We start from the raw sequence: 22,409 nt of genomic DNA, 5'->3' as shown, positions 1-22,409 counted from the left end.
TATGCTCCCAGTAGAACACACAACACTAAAACATCTGTGCAATATAAATACTGTGTAATACTGCAATTATTCTGTATATATACAATTTTTACTTATTTAATATTCTTTACTGTTTTAATACTTATTTACTTATTTATAATACTTGTTTTGATCGTATTTTTTTACTGTCTCTTGTTTGCACTATCCACTATGCTGCTGTACTCCTGTAAATGTCCCCACTGTGGGACTAATAAAGGATTATTTTTACGTTATTGTATGTCTTAGGCGACACATTTGAAGTACATGCACTTTACTTGAGTATTTCCATTTTATGCAGCTTTATAGCCTACTTCTAAGGCATACTCCAATTAATTCCAGAGGGAAAATGAAAAGTAACTAACTTAAATCGTCCAATGAAATGTAGTTAAATAAAAAGAACAATATTCCGCTGTGAATCACAGTGGAGTACACAAATAAAGTAGCAACAAGATTCAAACATAAGAACAAATACCTAAAATATGTACTTAAGTGCATTACTTGAGTAAACGCACTTCCCACCACTGATATGAATCATGGTCCATCCTGTACCCACAGAGCCCACGTGTAAGTTAATAGGTTACTGTTTTGTTGTTAGCTAATACCTTCACGCTTCAGTCCAATAATCTGATATTCAGTGACGGAATCTGGTCTGAACTTTGAACTGAAGCCGCTTTAAAAAAGACACATGGCTGAAAAAAAATCAGCTGGTTTTACACAACATCAGGCGAGGCAGGCTACGGACGGTATCTTCTTCCTCCGTCCTCCAGGCAGCGGGGATAGGTGAGCGCGTGACCAATGTGACGATGACGAGCGCTGTATCAAGGTATACCCGCATGCGGAGACGCGGACGTGCGCATGTACGTGTGCGTAGGGGGCTTTTCCCACAGCATCGCGGAATCGAAGCCATGGCGACAGCTGCTCGAGCTGAATATTTACCTTTGATTTAAGGTTAATTTCACGATAAGCACACCTGAGTTATTTTAACCACGTCGTTATGTCATCCTCCAGCAAAGGCCATTCCTGAGGTAAGGTAAAACTGTCAGTTTGACCAGCAGTTACCTTCCTAACGTTAGTTGTTATGCTAACGTTAGCTATAATTTTGCTGGCATATTAACTAGCATATCAGTCTTAACGCGAATGATTTATCATTTACCTGTTATTTCTGCTTTAGAGAGCAGTGACGTTACGTGTCGTGACCTAACGTTAACTAGCTGCTAAGTAGCTAACTAGTTACAGAGGACAGCTAACGTCCAGAGCAGGCTGTGATAGCTACGGTAGCGTTAGCTGCTATCAAAGTAACGATAGATATATATATATATATGTATGTGTGTGTGTGTGTGTGTGTGTGTGTGTGTGTGTGTGTGTGTGTGTGTGTGTGTGTGTGTATATATAACGTTATATATATATGTGTGTATATATAACGTTATATATATATGTGTGTATATATATAACGTTATATAGATATATGTGTATATATATAACGTTATATAGATATATGTGTATATATATATAACGTTATATATATGTGTGTATATATATATATATATAACGTTATATATATATATATATATATATGTATATGTATATGTATGTATATGTATATGTATATATATATATATATGTATATATATGTATATATATATATATATGTGTGTATATATATATATATATATATATATATATATGTGTATATATATGTGTATATATATATATATATATATATGTGTATATATATATATATATATATATATATATATGTGTATATATATGTGTATATATATATATATATATATATATATATATATATATATATATATATATATATATATATATGTATATGTATATATATATGTATATATATATATATATATATATATATGTATATATATATATATATATATATATGTATATGTATATATATATGTATATATATATATATATATATATATGTATATATATGTATATATATATGTGTGTGTGTATATATATATATGTATATATATATATATATATGTATATATATGTATATATATATGTGTGTGTGTGTGTGTGTGTGTATATATATAACGTTATATATATATGTGTGTATATATAACGTTATATATATGTGTGTATATATATAACGTTATATATATATATATATGTGTATATATATATATATAACGTTATATATATATATATGTGTATATATATAACGTTATATATATATATATGTGTATATATATAACGTTATATAGATATGTGTATATATATATAACGTTATATATATGTGTATATATATATATAACGTTATATATATATATATATATATATATATATATATATGTTAGTTATCAGTGTCTAAAGTAACGGTCCTGACCAACTCAGTGTTTGTTATATAAAGCTAAGGCATCTAACTAAGTAGCTTAGATACATTTACTCAAGTACCTGTAATGTTACATCTGAACAATTTTAAGGTAACGTTACTTGTACTAAAACGTTCATTGAGTCTTTTCTTTTCGTAACTCGTCCAATAAATATCTGCATGTGTTTAGGGATATTTGTACTGTGTTGACATCAAGGATTGAAATCTCTGTGTGATTCCTATTGAGCCTGTTGTCTGTTCAGCCAAACTCAATAGATCAACGTCTCCATTAGTACAGGCCGTCTTGTGGCAGTTGGCTTCTTAAAATAGTTTTTTTCCAAAGAGCAGGGCTCCGTGATCTCAATATCGCATCAAACTGCTGCGATGTATTGAATTATGATTGCACTCTTGCATAATTTTAGGTATGTTGCAATCCATTTAGTTATAATCTGTCCAAACCTGTTTCAAGTGGGATTAGCAATACTTCCTTCATTGCTTTCTAATGCTACTAGATGATGTTTGAAATTGCAAAAAGATACATGTGTAACTGAGCTAAGGAAGTAAGCTCTATTATGCAACAAATCAAGCCATTACACAAGCTGTCATTTGCTAATTTCCTGAACCCAATGACAAACATATATTCCGTATGGCATTGAAATAATATACACACTCTTGGAACTAGCTGGAGTTGTGAAATCCATCACAGGAAACAAGTCTGTGTTCATTTGAAGTTACACTATCTTTGTGTAGTAGAGCAGTGAAGAGCTTTCAGTGCTGAAACAATTACCTCATTAACCAATTAGTCAGTTGTCTCTGAGACACTTTTAGAGACTACACACACTTTCTCCATGTAGTTATTTTGTGACCTTGTTGCTCCTCTTACTCAGACCTGGATATGTTGCACCACATGGAGTGGGATTCATCCGACGATGGTCTGGAAGCATCAATGGACGCCCCCTCTCGCTTATCTGACTCTCCTCAGTTGAAGCCCTCCACCACCACCGACATCTCGGAACACGAGTTCTCATGCCACTGTTGCTACGACATCTTGGTGAACCCCACCACCTTGACCTGCGGCCATAACTTCTGCCGCCACTGTCTGGCTCTGTGGTGGGAGTCCTCTCGCAAGAACGAGTGCCCAGAGTGCCGGGAGAAGTGGGAAGGCTTTCCTAAAATCAACATACTGCTGAGGTATGCCTTTCACAGCCAGACCATATCAGGGAATGAATATTTGCTTTTCTGACCGCAGTGTTCACATTTCTCTCCCGTACAGTAGAGAACAGAGACCCACTGACAAAAAAACCTGTGTGTGTGTGTGTGTGTGTGTGTGTGTGTGTGTGTGTGTGTGTGTGTGTGTGTGTGTGTGTGTGTGTGTGTGTGTGTGTGTGTGTGTGTGTGTGTGTGTGTGTGTGTGTGTGTGTGTGTGTGTGTGTGTGTGTGTGTGTGTGAGTGAGAGAGACACAGACAAGATGTTGTTCAAATGCACCTCCATGAGTTGGGGGCTGGGTATCATTTTATATATGCTGGAGTTACCGCTCTGCTGGCCTGTCTGCCTAATGAATGATGAGTGAGACAGTACAATGCATGCTCCACATAACCTGCGTCAGACTTTCCCTTTCAGCATCTGGTCCAAGATAACATTGTTTTTGTTTCATACAGCAGTCTGTTTGCATGGTTTCACTTTCACACGATTCCCAAACACGCAAACGACTTCGGTGAACAAAAGTCACACACTTAAACATATCTTTTGTTCATTGGTCAAGAATTTAGAGAGTAGAAGGAAGAAAACATCACGATGGAAGAATGTACTCAGATGTATGGAGTTGGTGTTAGAAATGACCGCTGTAACGCTATACTGTAACGGACACTAGTCTGGGAAAGGGAACGACTTTATTAGGGTGTTTTCACTTGTCTAGTAATTAAACTGTTTCAAACACAAAGCAGACCAACTATACATTTTTCTCCACATGGCTGTGGTGCATGAACTAGGTTGATGCTAAAGAAAAGCCCACAGAGCATTTCCCTTTCATCTACTAATTGCACTGGTTAACTTAATGCTCTCCTCTCTAGGGATGCAACTGAGAAGCTGTTCAGTGAGGTCGTTGAGCGGAGGAGAGCAGAGATCCAGGCGAACCCCAAAATCTCCCGGAGCTTGCTGGCCTTCCAGAGGTAGGACAGTATAATGGTGTAAGGCTTTGGAGCAGTCAGCTTAGTATACACTCAAAAGTGTACTCTGTCAATTTAGCACTGCACTCCTACAGCGTTGTCAGACTCACGATGGACTGTTTACTACAGAAAGCATAGAGAAATAATAGATGCAGTCTTTTTTTTAAATTCCATGCATCCTTCTTCCTTGTCAAAACCTGGTCCTGAAGCAAAAGAGCTGCCTTCCATTGAATCTCTACGTGTGTTTAGGTTCGGTGACAACTTGGGGAGATCCAGGACAAACCAGCAGAAAGGAGCCGGCTTCTTCTTCTCTGGAGTCCTGACTGCTCTCTGCTGTGTGGCTGTAAGTACGATGTACCCATTGATCAGCCACAGGTTGACATGAGCAGTCTCTCGTATGCACGATTCCTTTGCTGCTCATATCAACACACGAGGATGGTCTTACATCCCGCTCAAAGCGACAGACCGTAGAGTCTCAGCCACACACACACACACTATTTTATTTGTCCAGTAACCTGGAGTATGTTTATTTTGAGATTTGTTTGTGTGAGATTGAGAGAAGGTGCTGTAACTTGGTGCAGTTTTGGAGAAAATGTATTAAAAAAGTTATTTAACAGTTAATGTTTTACTATGAACATACAATTTAATTTAAATTTTCAATGAAAGAATATTTTACATGCTGTCAATTACAGTTCTTAGAAGGAAAGAAAGAAAATCAGAATCGCCTGGTCAGACTTTTTAAATAATTGGAAATTGGCCAAGAAAATTGCGATCGGTGCATCTCTTCTTCAAATGTCCTAAAAATGTATGTTTTACTCGATGCATACTCCATAAGATATACAGTAGTATGCAGTCAAGGCTTTGTTGCATCACTAATCAGTGTTATTTTGTAATATATAATTTCTCACTGAAGAGTTTTTTCCCCTTCTTGTTCTCACTCCATAAAACGGACAAAATCATTGTAAATCTGACCTTTTATAAGTTGCTCAGGTAATGTTACGCCTACACTGTTTATTCTGTTTAAAATAATTCACCGGCTGTGTTTTGAGCTTATTTTAACAACGGTGGTATGAAATGTTTCAAAGTTATCACAGAAGTGGATGAAGAGGTCAGTGTTCACATCATGTAGACAGATCATGTTTATTTTGTCCATGTGGCAGTTGGGAGCAACATGACTGTGTGTCTCGCTACGTGGCTGTGTCTCTGTGTGTGTGTGTGTGTCTCTGTGTGTGTGTGTGTGTGTGTGTGTGTGTGTGTGTGTGTGTGTGTGTGTGTGTGTGTGTGTGTGTGTGTGTGTGTCTCTGTGTGTGTGTGTGTGTCTCTGTGTCTCTGTGTGTGTGTGTCTCTGTGTGTGTGTGTGTGTCTCTGTGTGTGTGTGTGTGTGTCTGTGTGTCATGTGTCTGTGTGTGTCTGTGTCTGTGCGCTGCTGGCAGCATGTAAACAGAAGAGAGCTTGGTCCTGTGTTTGACCCCAGTTCATTAAATATTATCATTAATGAACATTATTGGCTCTTTTTCTGTGTGCAAAGCATCAGTTTGTTTTGGATATTTTTGGCTTCGTGGATTATGACTTTTGACTTTCTTGGCTTCCGTTCAGTGCTCTGGACAATAACACTGCCTGGAAACTGAGATTTGTACAGTTTTATCATTAGATAATGGTTTTTTGAATTAATCACGCTGGAGAAGAAGTCCCAGGATAAGAATACCTAATGTTATCATTTCAAGTGGATGTTGAGCTTTCAATTTAGTCATTATTACAATTTTACAGTAGACTAATGTGACTTTGTATGCCCACCAATCCCTTGCTAGTCTGGGTCCACCTTCGTTACAGACTCAGGTTTATAATGTACACGACACAGCACCGGAATGAACTGGAGGCAAAACCACAGCTGTGAACTGTGTGAGTAGTTGGCACCAGTCTGGCCTAAAGAGGGACTCCAGCCACCATTCCTCCTCCTCCTCCTCACCAACAACAGCTTTGTGACCCAAACCTTTTCGTTGCATCTGAAACGAGTGTTCACTGTACCTCCTCTGTATGTCTGTGCGTTTCCAGTTGCTGGTGCTGGTGTTTCACTGGAGCAGCGGTGTGGTGGAGCCCCATGACCTGTTGATCAGTAAACCGGTGTCTCACTGGGCGCCGGAGGAAGTCGTGTCCTGGTTGGAACACTTGGGGCCCTGGGCCCAGCTTTACAGAGAACCCTTCCAGAAGGAGAACGTCAACGGGAGGTACGGAATGACTTTCTGTGTGTGTTAGGATTCCGTTCATATTGGGATGTGAGTGGGTGCGTTTGCTCAAAAGAGCTGTTAACTGTAGTGCATTGTTCTACGATGAGGTTTATACTTTGCACAGACCGCCCTCATGTTGTGGATCCTTATGTTCGTCCGACGTGGTGTTGGTTTTCTTTGCTTCAGGCTGCTGTTGATGCTGGGGGACGAAGAGTTGTTAAAACCGCCTTACAACATCGAAAATCAGGCTCACCGACGGGCCGTTCTGGCAGAACTGGACCGAGTTAAAGCCCTGGGGGCCAAACCTCCGCAGAACCTCTGGGAATACAAGGTTAGGAGTCCTTTCTGCTCCACGACGAAGAAACCACTGAGCATTCACCTTTTCAGCGTCCCTTATTTTGCACTTTTACTACTTCTTTTCATCCTTAAATGAGTAAATAATAAGTTGATGTTTTGCTTCCACCTCCACTACAGTACCATGCACTAATGACGTAACGCGTGAAATGCTCTATAATTGAGTTTCTAACAACTGAATCTCCAAATAGTGTGTCTGTCATATTATTTGTCATATCTCTTCCACAAACAGCTGACAAACTGTGTGTCCTCCTCTCGCTTTCTGCCAGGCTATCAATGCAGGGAAGTCCCTGTTCTTGCTGTACGCACTGAAGCGCTCCCCTCGTCTCACACTCTTCTACTTGTACTTATTCGACTACTCGGAAACCTTCCTGCCCTTCCTGCACACCTGCTGTCCGGCCATCACACACATCGGCCAGTCAATGGAGAGCAGCTTCCTCAACGCACAGGTGACCCTTTACAAACCGCGGGTGCTTCTCTCTCTCTCAGTTCATTGAACGTCAGTGAAATGCGTCATTAGGAACGTCCCTAGTGAGCACTCGCACTAACTAACCCAGGTGTCAGACATCGCTCCTAATGAGCCACTACCCAGATCCGGGTTGGTCTTGAGGCCTAGGGGCCTTAAACGTTGGGATTCTATAATGTAGGCAAACAGAGGCGGTGGATCCAGGTCACCTTTCCTCATGAACACACCCTGGAAGATAAACAAACATTAGAATATTTGGCCAAATTTGAAATGGGCATCATGCTAGCAGTTATAAGTGATAATAACTTCATTCTGACTAAAATATCACAGCAAGAATCATCTTAACGTAACATCTGAATTCTAATTTGCATGTAAATATGCTTTCTCCACCAGATTGTCTTTGTGTGACGGAGTGATGGTGGATCTAACTGTCTGACATCCATGCCTGTAATGATTGTGTGTGTGTCTTTCGTTCTCTGTGCTGTCCCCGTGTCCGTTAGTTGGAGCCCAGTTGGCGCCAGTGGGCAGAGTTTCTGGTAAAGTACCTGCTGCTTCCGTACCAGCTGATAGCAGAGTTTGCGTGGGACTGGCTGGCCGTCCACTACTGGACGTCTCGCTTCATCATTGTTAACGCCATGCTGCTGTCTGTGCTGGAGGGCTGCGCCCTGTGGAGACTCTGGACAAGAGCCAGGATCAGGTACACACACTCTGTGTTTTAAATATATTTTAAACGCCTGTCACGCTCGAGATGCAAAGGCGAAGCAGAGAACAAACAAAGCTAGCGTCCTCTCACCATGAACAGACTACAGGGTAAAGAGACGGCACTTCTAAGCTTCTATTCTTTTTATTCAAGAGAAAATAAATATGGTGATTGTAGCGTTTGCTTCCTTAGTTCTCAAAATGTTGCATAGTTGAAAATTCCTACACTACTTGAACATTACTGGGAAATGTAATATGTTAATGGCCTGATTGATCGTCCGCTGCTCCTAAATGACTATTGGGCGAAAGGTAAATGATATCGTTATCATGATGTGTGTTATTTTTGAGCGAGAAACTTGAATGAATACAGTTGTTAGATGGAGATGTTTTCTCAGCAATGCAAGATGGATTTAAGAATTCTGACCCCTTTAACTTCCTAACACCAGCTCTTAATTTGAATTGGGTGTTTTATGCAAATAACTAGCACAGATGACAATAAGAAACAAAGAGTTAACAATTACTTTGTTTGTTCCGGGACAGTTCTGGGTCGTTGGTGAATAAAGTTAGTCTGGAGCCTTGTATACCAACTGTTTCAAGCTACTGTGCACGTTGAGGTACAGGTCGGTCAGTTCCTGTGCTGGAGAAGGCGACATGCACTAACTTGTATCTTCCACTTTCTTTAGGTCTCTGCCGCGCAAGATGTGGAACCACTTGTGGAAGACGTTATCTCAGGGCTTTGCCTTCGCCCTCCTGTGGCCTTTTGTCCCTCAGTTTGTGTGCAACTGCCTCTTCTACTGGGCTCTCTACTTCAGCCCCATCATCAACATAGACCTGGTGGTGCAGCAGCTAATGCACCCAGAGACACAGGCACTGTAGCAGACTGCATGCAGTCAGTGCCCAATTAATGCCGTACAGTTCACAGCAAATTAAAAAAAGAAAAGAAAAAAGCCAGAAATCCAGTTGCTGAAGAGGAGAAGTGTTTATTTTCAGCGGTTTACTCATGTGACATGAAACTGGCTTATTTGCTGTTGGAAAGGAAATCTTCTCGCTTCCGGTCTTGTCTCTCTGCTGGAGGGTTGCCGTGTTAGGAACAAGACGGGCGTTGAGCTGGTGAAGGAGAAACGGAACCAACAAGATGAGAAACGGTGAAATATCTGTGATGACATTGATTAGAAGTACTGCAGTGCATTCACAAACCACATTGCCTAAACGGTCTAGAGGGCAGTTATGCAAATGATAAGTGACGTGGTCGTTGGAGACTGGACACAGCCTGAGTTTCATGAAAGCTTTGTAGCACTGAGGTGACCGCTGAGCTTTTTTTAACCACACAGACTGAAGGTGGAACAAAACGAGTATAGATATATTGTTTTTATTATGTGTCTTCATGGCATGTTGTCCACAACCAATTACATGAACAGCTGCTGCTCTTAAAGTATCAGTTTGAATGAAGCAGCGTTATCAGTGTATATAAATCCTTATTCTGCATGAGTTTCAATTAGTTCTCCGAGTCCTTTAGTGCGGTTTCGGGCTTTCTCGGTGCCACAGAGCTGTCTGAAAAATTCACTGTACGACGTATGGTGACATCATTGTGAAATGTGTCGGATGTTGAGGTTTGCAGTTCTGCAGCCTGATGGGAACCTCGGCTGATTAAAGCATAAACGGAAACAAAGTCTTTACGAGCAAATGTTCAACACTTGAGCGCATTCCGGGAATTCCAGGCGTTTCATTTCAGCATAATGTGGCACTTAGATTTGAAATGCAACATATGTTCTTCAATTTGAGACGCTGATACAGATGTTTTTATAATTTTTATGATTTTAAGAGGAAACTGTTCATAGCTTATTTTATTTTCTGGTACTGCCAACAAACATTGTGTTGCATTCTTTTTCTTTTTTATTGTTTAGAAACCGTATACGTTTCCATTTGATGGGTGAGAAGAGCTAATGAAAGACTTTATTTTTTACATTGTTCATTTGCACTTAAAAGTTCTACACTGTGATTTTTGTTCTTCACTGTTCCATAATGACAAAGGAAAAATAAAGATTTTAAATAATATTGTCCTGTTGTGTCGATTTGTTTTTCTCATGACATATATAATTGCTGGACAATTTAAATTTAATGAAGACAATTCTGTTTATAAGAAGAGGTAAAACACAGTTTGGGGATGTGATGATCTGAACGGCAGAAAAAGAAATGTTGATTATTGAACAAATTACTTCTTAAATACTTTAATTGATGATTGCGTACCTGTATCATAATGCTGCTGTAGCGAACAAATGTCCCCTTGCGGGATTAATAAAGTATCTATCTACATATCTATCTACATACATATCTGTCTATCAATTGTATAATAATAAAACTTGAAAGACCTGCATTATTAGCCAGTCTTTTGATTAAATGACTAAAACATAAGAGTTAGGAGAGAGAGGTGCTGTATAAATAAAGTTTCATTGATTGAAAACGACCGCCCTCTGGTGTTCTCTCACCATAACAACATAGGGACTGTCTAAAAAGAGCACGACAGACTCGATACGCAAAAATAACCACAAACGCAATTACTGCGGACAAATTGAAACGTATGTACACATACAACACACACAACCCATTAACCTAAGTAACACATTTATTTTTGACCGAGCTTACCGCCGTTAAACGCACCGTGCGCTTTTAAATGGCCCACAGCATTTTACGGTCTCTCCCTCTACGTCATTGTTGCGGAAGTCAGAAGTCTACGTGGGGAAGAAAGGTTGGTTCGACCGTGTTTGAATCGTTTTGACTGCCTTACACACCAGCAAGCACCCATGTCCAATCCAGGTTGACTCCGTGCCCCACTTGTCGAACCAGTCCTCCTCTCCGCCCCCGCCCCCCTTCGCCCCCTCGCCCCCGTTAGGCAAATGGAGCGTTGAGTAGTGTCCGGGGCGTATAAATGGCACGGAGAGCTGACAGCGCGTAATGCTGCGCCGGGTGCGGCAGTCTCTCCGGCAGGTGCTGTTTCTGATGGCCCGTAGACCGGGTCTACTCTGCGGGACTATCGTGCTCGGCGTCCTGCTCTTACTGGCTGTCCATTTCACATGCAGGTAACAACAGTCGGTAGTGTGAACCAGAGCATATGTATAGTAAGTGTTGTTGTGACTCACGTGAGGCATTCGTGACCGAACATATTGGATACTTTGTGTTGTTCTAGCATCAGGGGATCGTAAATTAGCTCTTGTTGATTATAGTGTAGCTACTTGTAACTAATTGGGCTCTTAATCATGCTGTGCAGTTGATCTGAGACGGACGTGAACTTTAGGGAAAGAGGATTAATTAACAGACGGTGAACTACCCGAGGGCGCATCGTTCCTTAAGTTTCTTAATTTTAGTAAGTTGTTGGCCTCTGTGTTTGTAAACGACACCAAAGACAACAGTGTAACCACCGTAACTCTGTAGTAAACAACCCAGATGTATGTCCCCGTGGAGAGCTCCGCTGCTGACACTGAAACATGAAACTCTTGTTTCTAACAAATGACCTCAGATGCATCCTGCTTCTTATCCGGTTGTAGTGGAAGAAGTATTTAAGTTTTAACTGACTAAAAGCAGCAATATTATTGTAACTATACTCTGTTACAAGTAAAAGTACAGCATTCATGATATTATTGAAGTAGAAGGACAAAAGTGTTTCCAACTAAATCTGTAGAACTTAAACAATTTGTCAAATAATCTATCATTCGGCTTTATTGATAAAATGTCAAACATCCTCTAGTTCCAGCTCCATAAACCAATTTGGGGTCTTCATTATGTTACGCAGCTGATCTTGAATATATTAAAGTCTTATTTATTGTGATTTGTTTTTGTCTGGTTAAAAACCGTGAATAGATTTAATTCAAAAACCAACAAACCAGAGAATTCCTGGCATGTTTTTATAAAAATTGTTGGTGATTAATTTTCTGTAGATCTACTAATCAATTGATCATCAAATCATTGGAGCACTAAATGACACCGACTTGTCTTCCGTCTTATCGGCTGCGATGGTAAATGATGTTGACGCATCCGACCTCCTCCGTCTGTGACTGTGGCAGTTTTGCTCCACCTGTGACAACCCCAGATTGGAAATGCTTAGTCGTTTAAGGTGTCGTTGTTTATTTCCGCATTTAACATCAAATTATTTTTGCTCTGTAGCCGTGCTAAAGATGTGGTGGCAGCAGCTCGGCCTCCGGTGCGGTTCTTCTCTGCCGAGGCCCCGGTAGTGGACCTCTACTTGGGTCAGCTCGACCAGGTGAGATTCTCAGACGACTGATGCAAAACGCTTTAACACGAGTCAGATGATACCGGAATTTCCCTCATTACGTCATGTAAAATGTGCATGGTAGATGGAGTTTGAGGATGGCTATAACAGAGGAGCAATGGGACGAGGCCACAGAGTGCATACAGCTTTAACTCTGCCTTGCATCGATTACATTTCTCCTGTCCTCGTCTCACTTGCCCATATGCTTTAGCATCGTCTTATCCAGCACAGTGGTTAAGTCCATAACGTTAACACCTACACTCCAGGTGGAGCGTCTCAGGAGCGTGGCGGAGGTGTCTCTCATCTTCTTCTATGCACCGTGGTGTGCTCACTCGATGGCTGCTCGGCAGGAAGTGCAGCAGGTGGCAAAGAATCTGGCCAAACAGGTACTGAACACGACACTCACTCTGCAGGAGTGTGAAATACCAAGTAGCAGCCAGCTGCCCTGTCTGATGACCACCATGGTAGCAGAAAACCAAGGCTTGTTGTTACAGTAACATGCTTGTCAGTAAACATCAGAGGCTTCAAGGACTCTCAAGTGCTAAGAAAAAGTAGTATTTTGTAGAGGTTACATTAATAATCTAAATAAACTGACAACAGCCGCAAATAGATACTAGAGTTAGTATGAAGTTTATAGAAATCTGTTGGGATTATAAAATCAAATCAACCCTTAAAATCACAAAAAGGTAATTAACTATTAACTGTGTGTCCGGCTGTTGGGATTTAACTCTTCAGGAACAAATTTTTGGGGGCTTATATATTTGTAAATGGGACAGAATAAAGCCTGATCGGACGTCTGTCTGAGTGATAACACACTCTGGTCTGCTTGTTAAACTCTCTTTCTCTCTCTCTCTCTCTCTCACACACACACACACACACACACACACACACACACACACACACATACACACACAGGTGCAGTTTGTGGCTGTTAACTGCTGGTGGAATCATGGGAAATGCAGGAAGCAGAACCGCTTCTATCAGTACCCGATCATCCATCTGTTTTATAGAAGGTGAGACGCTCATCCTTTCGAAGTTATTTGTGTTTAACTGAACAGATGGGGAATAATGGGTGCGTGAACAACGGAACAGAACAACTGTGACTTTTACATTGATTGTAGGATCGCTGTAGTTTGATGAACTGTAATGAGCTTCAAACTGTCGTCACGTAAGTCATTTACTTCCTTTAAAATTTGCCATAATCGAGGCACCCTGGTTTGGTTTTTGGGTGCAGACCGTGAATCACAACGTCTCGTTAGTTCGTGTCCGGCCAGGGACATTTTTTGTTTGTTGTTTCCCATTTTTCCCCCCCAAAATCTCATAGGTTTTTAGTTTAAATTCATTTAGCAGGCCAGGTGCTTTTACTTTGTAACAGCTATCCAGTCAGCTTGCTTTGTATTGTTTTGCTGGCTTTGACGGCTTTAATCTATTTTTGTGATTTAACGTGTGTGTGTGGTGTATTCAGTATCTTAGAGAAGACAGTGGCTGGGCTGGTCTACTGTAGCTTACTTTATTTATAGACTTAAAGACGCACACAGCTGGTGTGTTCCCAGAGCAAGATGGTCTTTAGTGGTCTCTCCAATTTTGTTCTTTTTTTTTGGGGCTCTTTTGCCTTTTATTATCACACAGACAAAGATAGAGAGAGAGGTGGGGGTGGGGGGGGAGAGAGAGAGGGGACGACAGGCAGCAGAGGGCTGCAATGCGTGGGGGGGGGCCCACTCTACCTGGTGAGCTACCGGGGAACGCTCTGATTATTCTTGATTAATTGATTAATCATTTTATCTATAACATCTTCAAACTGTTCAAAACCCAAATATATTACGTTTACTATGATACAAAAGATAGAAAAGCAGCAAATACTCCCACTTAATAAATGCTTGTATTATTATTGTGTATATAGTATTTCACAGAGCACGTTTAATATGGTTACAAAGTACGATGCAGCATATTCAATTCCAATTTAAATGTTTTACTTTTTATGACCAAGAAGACCAGAGCGTGTTGACTTAGCTACCCTGCCGGCTTCACTTGCTGTCTTGTTTTATCTCGTGGTGCGTTCAGTGTTGTACTAGAACATCGGTCACTTCATTAGTGGCTGAGGTTTGTTGTCGTCCAGTTGATAATGTTTCCACGGTTTCCCCCTGAACTTTGTTTCCTGATGAGTCTCACGATCAGTTGACGTGGTCGAAGACGACGCCCTGAACAATGGCATCACTTAATTAAAGGCTTTTTCTCCTGAGTGTAAATGTTGTATTCTTTATTTTTAAGGATAACTCCACTTGTACAGTTTAGCAGTTGGTACGAGATTCCCAAATTGATCCATTATATTGTTTTTCTTTGTGTTTCTTTGCTGCAGGTTTGGGCCTATAGAATACAAAGGTCCAGTTGTGGCGCCGTATGTAGAAAGTTTTATCCTCCGAGTCATCACACCGCTCACGTACCTCCCATCAAGAGCCACACTGGAAGAGTTCCTCTCCTGTCACGAGGTATTGTTGGCTTCAGGCCATCTGATGGAGAGCGACTTACTCACTGACCTAACTGTGTGTGCTGGTCGAAAAAGTCACATTTATGCCAATGTTGGCTATCTTTAAGGAACGACCTGAAAGCTTAAGTGTTGTTGAATAATCTGCGTCTTTACACAGGTGATGTATTCTAATTGGTTTTTTCTTGTGTGTTTCCAGCCTCGAGTGGTGGGTTTCTTCCAGTTTAATTCCTCTCCTCAGCCGCCGGGGTACATCACATATCTGTCTTCTGCACTGCAGGCCTTAAAAAGGGGTATGAAGTCATCATACAGCCAGTTGTTTTGACGTTTTCAATTCAAGTATGTAAGATTAGATGACCAGGTTTTGGGGAAACTTGGGTCATTTTAACAGTGACGATAGCAGTAGATTGATAAGAACTGTGCTATGATGGTGTGGTTAATGTCGATGTCTCCAGCCCTGAGTGTCTCTGTTTTTTCTGGTGCAGATTTCCGTGGTGTTATACGTTTTGGGGTTGTGACCAGCAAACAGGTGGCAGAGGCCATCTCGCTAAAAGAAGATGAAGCGGTCTATCTCTACAGAAGATTTAACTCCTCTTTGGTGAGCAGCACTGATGTAGAAGATCTTATTAAACGCTGGATACATGTTACTGTAATCTTGGATGTTTACTAAGGTGTTGCACCGGCATCTGTGCCTTTCCCTTTTGTTAGATCTTCCCTCGAAGTGAACGCAACTTCACATCAGAGGCCATCTGTAGCTGGGTGTTTGAACACCTCGAGACCGTCGTCCAGTGGCTGCAGCCTCCAGGAACAAAGTCCCGTCTCCTGGAACGTGAGCTCACTAAAGGTCCTGCACTGCTGCTGTTCCTGCCGCACAATCCACTCATGTCCAGACCGAGTCCCATACTACAGCAGGTGAGCAGGGATGGAAAAAACCCCACAGAGGGTACATATCTAGAACACATTCCCAGAGATCTACTCGAGCTCTCGGCTCTTTTAAAATGGAGCTAAAAGCGTTTATTTTTGCCACTTTGACTATTATCGAGTTCAATTTGGAACAATTTCTTCATTTCTTACACTGCTCTGTTGCTGCACTTACATTTTATTGTACTGTGATTTGTGTTGTTGTATTTTTGCTGATTTCTATCTTTTTATTTCATTTTACTCATTGCTAAATCCTATTTGTCTTTTTCTTCCTTATCTTTTCTCTTTCCTTTTGTTTCTTTTATATATTGTCTGTGCCTTTCTGTTTCAGGTTGCAGACATTGCTGTGCGCTACCATTCCTGTCACAACAATAACCACTCCAGCTTGGACAAAAGCTTCCCCTCCCATTCGCTGTGCTGCCAGTCACTTCTTCTCCCGGAGTCCAGTACAAGTGTGTGCGAGGTGTGCCTCAGTTTGTCACGGTCGAGCCCGACCAGCTCCTCTGTGCGCTGCTCTTTCTCCTCCTCGGCTCAGGGAGGAGACCTCTCGTTGCAGTCTTATCTCAGACACTGCTGCCTACACCGACTACCTGCTGTGTCCATGAAAACCGCAACCTCAGCGGGCTGTAGCAACATTCTGAACGGCTACAGCCCGTTTGGTCAATACAGTGCCTGCTGCAGAAAAGTAGAACCTCAACTCAATGAGTCACAAGCCAAAGAGGAGCCAGACTTGCAGAGAGCTCCCCTTACACCACCTCCTTCCTCCATCCCTCCGTCCTCCGCCCCTCAGCAGGGAGCAGACGGCATCACGGGGCTGCGGTGTCAGACCAACAGGACGCTCAGGTTTTATGTGCTGGATGTTGCTCTGAACTGGCCTCTGGCGGTGAGGCTCGGGGCGACCGGCAACCGAAGTGCTTCTCTTCACCAGGACGCTGGTGACGGGTTGTTTGCAACTATCGTGAACCTGAAGGACGAGATTAATTATGTTCTCCACCGCAGCCCGGCAGCCACGCTGACAGAGTCTCTGGGTAAGACTGGGGCAGTGGTTCCGTTCATATCACGTGGTTTTGTTTGGGTTGTAGGTCTTAAGGCCGAGGCTGTGCTCGAAATGTATCTCCAGACCACGTCTAAATCCAAATGGCCACATTTCGAAGGTCGTAAGAGAGCGATAGGGTTTTCTTTCAAGCACAATGACCCCGATACTCCTTTTGAGTCAATGAAATCTGGCAAAATGCTTCACTCACCACAGTTTTAGACAAGTCATGTCACCATCTACACTAAAAATGTGAGATTAATAGCCAAAAATCATCTACCATCCAGTAGCTTATAATACAAAAGTGATGTATTTAAAATCCATTGTTCTCCGTGTTTTTATAGCATAGAAGAATTTACACTCATCATAGACTCGTATTTCTATTGAAAAATGTCTATCGTGCAGTATAATAGGCTTTTCAATCAGTTTTGCTAAACTCCAGATTTAGATGTGTAGTTTAAGGGCCTGTCTGGACTGTGTGTACTAAACCCCATCAGGTTGGCTGCAGCCACAGTTTAGAAACTCATTTCATGCGGAGAGCCTGCTCATTTCTGTGAGAGCCGAATGAAAAGTTAAGGAGTGAGATTAGTGTGTGGTTACCGCGTCTGTTTATATTTAACGATTCTGTGTACAAAGTGCAAATTCAACGCATCGTCAGACAAAGAAGTCTGAGGCAAACCGCAGTTTTGCATATTATGCATATCAGCAGATCAGCTCATGTCTTAGTTTCATGGTCTTTTGCATACTGAGTCTGTGCAGATGTTTTCAAGGGAATAGTCGGCACCATGAATCAAGGTGTCATGGTTATCTGCAATTTCATGTAACCATTCTGCATGCGTCTCTCCATCCATCGTACTAATTCTCTGTTTTCACTCTGCGTGTGTGTCTGTATGTTATTAAAGAGGCCTTCATCAGGAACTTCAGTGCTCCGTACAGCCTCTTACAGAGACACCTGGTGGGAGAAGAAGACGAGAGAGGAGGGGAGGAAGAGACCAGGCAGCACTTGCCTCCACGCCTCCTCATCACAGAACTGACCACTTCCTCCTTCCTGCCCGCCGTCATGGACCTCCAAAAGGTGAGAAGAGACCCAACGTGTCCACTCTACATCTATTTGTGTGAAGGATTCAGTATCGAGATCACGGACTTGAGCCGTGGAGGAAAATACAAATGTGTGTGTGTGTGTGTGTGTGTGTGTTGTCTCCTGTAGGATGTGCTGCTGTTCTACTACACTCAGTGGTGTGGATTTTGCTCTGTCCTCAACCACGTCATCATCCAGCTGGCCAGATTATTACAGGGAAACGGCACCATCACTGTGGCCAGGTACAGTTTCATGTTTGACTTGATGCAGGTATTGTCGCAGTACTGTGTGTTTTTAATATGATTTTTTTTTTTTGGTAGTTTTAATTTCAGTTGAACGGGTCAACATTAGTTTTCTGGTCCAACCTTTTAAGAAAAATTTAATAATATAACTACATTTTCTTGCTACAGGGTAAATGTTGCACGTAATGACCTCCCATGGGAGTTCATGGTGGATCACGTTCCCTCTATTCTTCTATTTCCCAAATACAGGTAAGAAACGCACACAAACATTTGGAGATGGTATTTTCCAGTAATGCCTGGACATTTGGCTGGCAGTGTCCAGAGTACAAAAAAAAAATATGTATATATATATTTACATCTATGGCTTTTCACACTTAAGGATATGCAGGTTTTTGCATCGTTGGTCAGACAAAACAAATAATTTGAAGATGTCCCCTCGGGCTTCAGGAAGTTGTGATATATATTTTATAGAGCAAACAATCAGTTAATCAAGAAAATAATTGGCAGATTAATTGATAATAAAATTGTTAGTTACCTTTGTACTTAACTTTATTATCCCCAAAAGATTTTGTCACACAAAAACAAAATGTCACCACAATTTTTTATGAATGTCAGTTTTCACTCTTTCTTCTGTTTCGTCTCTCTTCTAGAAAACACTCAAGTGTGAAGTTTCCTGACGACCTGCCCATCACGTTACCCAACCTGCTCCGCTTCATCCTGCAGCACTCTGGCTCTGTACAATATGCAGACAAACCAGCGCCGGGTTCTAGCGATCCCGGTACCGTCCTCCGCACAGAGTTTCTGGCACTCCAGCGAGAGGTCCAGGCGCTGCGTCACGCCCTCGAACGCCTCTCCCAACAGCTGGCGCAGCTGTGGCGCGACAACCGCCGACTGACGTTTGACGCTCTCAGCTTAGAGGCCCAGAACACGGAGCTGCGGAGAGAAAGGCAGAGCTTAGAGGAACAGCACCGGGAGAAAAGCCGGCAGCTCGAGGAGGCGGTGAGGCGGCTGGAGGAGCTGGCGGACACCTCTGAAAGCCTGCTGAATGAGAACACGCTGCTCAGGGTCCTGCTGACGGCGCTGAAGGACAGGACTGATGTTAAAGAGCAGGTGGAGGTGGAGAGAAAAGAGGCAGAACAGAAAAGAAGCCATATGGCCTCCTGACCACAAGTCTGCAGGGAGACCTGAGAAGAGGGGGAGATAGGAAAGACGGACTGGAATGGATGAGAAAAATGATGTTTAGACCTGCGATGTGGAGAGCAAAACAAAGCCTGAATGAGGACGTCATGTAAAACCCAAGGAGCAATATGACCTGATAATTTGTGGACATTTTCATGGAAAAGAGCGAATGAGGAATAAGGATGAAATGACAGCTGTGATCTGTCCGAAGAAAATCTAAGACTGCTGCTAAGTCAGGGCAGAAGCAAGGAAACACTTTAAAAAAGGTGGATGGGTAGCGAGGGGGAAACGGCAGTGTTTGTTAGAGACAGAATACTCTGAGGTGCTGTCATGATTGTGGGCTCATCCACTAGTAGGAATACACTAGTATGGGAATTCAGTGCCAACTGCTTTCAAGAATGTAATTTCTGTCGAGTTAAACGTTCGACACAGACCCTGCAGCCCAGTTCTCTACATTCCCTGAGTAGCCGTTAACTTACATACAAAAGGCGACATTCAAATAATTTGTCTCAAAAAAGAGCAAAACCTTGAGGGGGTTTAAATGACCTGTAGCTTACTACAACAGCTCGCATGGTAAATCCAGTATAATTTCCACATCACTAATTCTATCAACAGACTGGTGATGTACTCACCACTCTTCTACAGTTTCTCTTTTTTTATTTTTTTTAAAGAGAAATGTTTTCATCATAGTTTTTGTTTTTTGTTTTTTTTAATCTTAAATGATTTCACTTGTTCCTTCTTTGCCTTACTGCTGATCAACACTTCCTGATGTTTCCACATTAAAAGCCTACTACCTGTGAAAGGAATGATGACGGAGGCAGTTTGATTCATGGTAGCTTAAAGGACAACACCACCGAAATTAAGAATTCCAATATGTTATATTCAGGGATTATTAGTTCAATCAACATTTGTGAACATGAGCTTCTCTCTCTCTCTCTCTCTCAAGGCCAGAAACCAGAGACGATGTTATCAAGTATAACGTCTGGAGCTGCTCCATAGAGATGATTTTGACGCACACAATGCATGTTTTCTTTTTTATACCCAAAAGAGCTTTATTCTACTGCAGTGTTCTCGGTTCTGAAAGGGAAAGGTTGCGTCCAAATTTCCACACTAACACGCTATTTAGTACACTAAAACATTAGGCGATTTTATTTTATTTTTATTATGTCCGAAACCTTAGTATGAAACCAATAGTACATGAATTGCATACGATTTCCAATGAAATATAACACTTAGCAGAAACTGTACAACGGCATAAATATCCCACAATGCAATGCGGTAGTAACGTCAATAAGTCATTAATTTAAAGGTTAAAAGATGCCACTCGGCCCTAATATATTTTTCAAATGAGTTTTTCAGACTATCATTCTCACAAATCATCATTTGGTCACATGAGGTTACGCGTCTCAAACCGACAAATGGGCTCTCAGGAAGTGACGTGGTAATTACAGATCAGTGCGTCCGAAAAGACACGTACTACTGTTTATTCACAAGAGACAGTACACGTATTGATTATTTTTTGGGCTGTCGATGACAATATGAGTAACATTTTGAAAATGGGCAAAATTTCCATTTATTATCGTTTGGGGGGGAAAAGAGGCAAAGTGGAGCGCCTGACTCCGGCTGTACTGATGGAATAAGTACCGTGGAAAAGTACATTATACTGAAATTTATCAGGACAAAATGTAAATGTGGAGGGAGTGCAGGGAGTATTAGAAATACTGGCCTGGTTCTCTGCCACTGAAGTAACTATAAAAGCCACTATTATGCTGCTACAAGCTGAGAGACGAGGATGTTTCCCATCAGTGCTTAGCTTGTTAATTGATGTGCAGCGGTATGACTACAGGTTAGTGATGTAGAATCGCTGCAGGGACAGAGGGCTACTAATGGAGCTGAGACTTATTTAATACTGAAGATGTGGCACCTGCTCACCGACCTGGAGGTGAGCCTTAGAGCACTCTAAATAATTAGCAAACACTTTTTTTTTTTTTAAGGGATATTGTTCTTTTGTTGAACTGATCTATTTTTACAGGAATCCTTGAGTCACTAAAATCTTATTTCTTTGTAACTATTCAGGTATTGAAAATGAGATGCTGCAATTGTTTACATGTGAAATATTGCACCTGTTTTTACTGATTAAAAATCTTTCAACTTATTGTGCGGTGATGTCTAGGTATTGTGAATTGGGGCCGACATTTGTTTCACTTAAATAGAAAATACAAAATCAGTGCAATTGATACAAATATGTCCTCTGATTACATCGTTGATGTTAAAGTCCTGCTCGGTTTCTTTTTGACAATTGTGTCTCTCTGAATACATAGCAGCAAAGAAGCACTATAGAGTGAACATTGCAGAGACAAAGAGGAAAGTATGGATAAATCGCCTCTATTTCTTGCCTTTATTTGTGGCCTATTTTAAAAGATGTATGTTTTCCTCAGGGAACCAGTGGGCTTTCTGCTGAGGAGGAAGAACACCGTACCCTCACTATGTTCAGCAAAGAGCTAAATGCCCGATTTAATTTGGAGCAGTCATGTGCTGTTCATTTCAGTCTGAATGGAGGCTTATTCATGCACTGCAAGTCTCCGCCACAGAGTTTTATATTTTCACATCTTTGCTGCAGCTTTTAAAAACACTAAATACTTCACACACCTCTTTAGTACGTCAGCTATATTTCTAAAAACAGTGATCTTTATGCAGTTAGCTGCCTTGAACCGAGACGGCACAAAAGTCAACAGCAGTAATTATTTCCTTGGCAGATGTTAAAGATAGATTCCCGTTCAGACCTTTAAAAAATGATATTAAGAGCTCAAATAAATCACATTTATTTAAAAAAATATTTTAGTCATATCTCGTTAAAGTTTTATATATTTTTCACCATCTTAGACAAAGACTTTGGTGCCCAAAGATATAGAGACAAATAACACTAATGAAACCATGT

General features: G+C 41.3%; 2 protein-coding genes and 1 long non-coding RNA gene across 3 annotated transcripts; 2 read left to right on the top strand and 1 right to left on the bottom strand.

The window, feature by feature from the left end:
* The first annotated feature begins 865 nt into the window (after nucleotides 1–865).
* LOC142949770 (bifunctional apoptosis regulator-like) lies at nucleotides 866–10,327 on the top strand. The gene is made up of 9 exons (XM_076091598.1): nucleotides 866–1,043; nucleotides 3,250–3,553; nucleotides 4,433–4,531; nucleotides 4,778–4,871; nucleotides 6,581–6,753; nucleotides 6,940–7,084; nucleotides 7,377–7,556; nucleotides 8,074–8,270; nucleotides 8,956–10,327. Exons 2-9 carry the CDS (start codon nucleotides 3,258–3,260, stop codon nucleotides 9,146–9,148), a joined length of 1,377 nt encoding a protein of 458 aa, XP_075947713.1. The 5' UTR covers nucleotides 866–1,043; nucleotides 3,250–3,257; the 3' UTR covers nucleotides 9,149–10,327.
* LOC142949771 (uncharacterized) lies at nucleotides 9,237–11,129 on the bottom strand. Its single transcript, XR_012954077.1, has 2 exons — nucleotides 10,916–11,129; nucleotides 9,237–9,379 (listed from the first exon to the last, which is right to left on the bottom strand). It is a non-coding gene; the product is annotated as an uncharacterized LOC142949771 (long non-coding RNA).
* On the top strand, nucleotides 10,992–21,626 carry txndc11 (thioredoxin domain containing 11). Its single transcript, XM_076091597.1, has 13 exons — nucleotides 10,992–11,349; nucleotides 12,431–12,527; nucleotides 12,803–12,922; nucleotides 13,452–13,549; nucleotides 14,893–15,022; nucleotides 15,218–15,311; nucleotides 15,504–15,616; nucleotides 15,727–15,930; nucleotides 16,271–16,967; nucleotides 17,875–18,047; nucleotides 18,180–18,292; nucleotides 18,461–18,541; nucleotides 18,943–21,626. The coding sequence occupies exons 1-13, from the start codon at nucleotides 11,225–11,227 to the stop codon at nucleotides 19,454–19,456; spliced, it is 2,559 nt and encodes an 852-aa protein (XP_075947712.1). The 5' UTR covers nucleotides 10,992–11,224; the 3' UTR covers nucleotides 19,457–21,626.
* The last annotated feature ends 783 nt before the right edge of the window (nucleotides 21,627–22,409 follow it).

The sequence above is a fragment of the Anarhichas minor genome, unplaced genomic scaffold (genome assembly GCF_050575085.1).
Source record: "Anarhichas minor isolate MPS153535 unplaced genomic scaffold, ASM5057508v1 ptg000014l, whole genome shotgun sequence".
NCBI lineage: Eukaryota > Metazoa > Chordata > Actinopteri > Perciformes > Anarhichadidae > Anarhichas > Anarhichas minor.
Note: the sequence above shows the minus strand (reverse complement) of the source record. Positions and strands in the feature narration are given on the sequence as shown.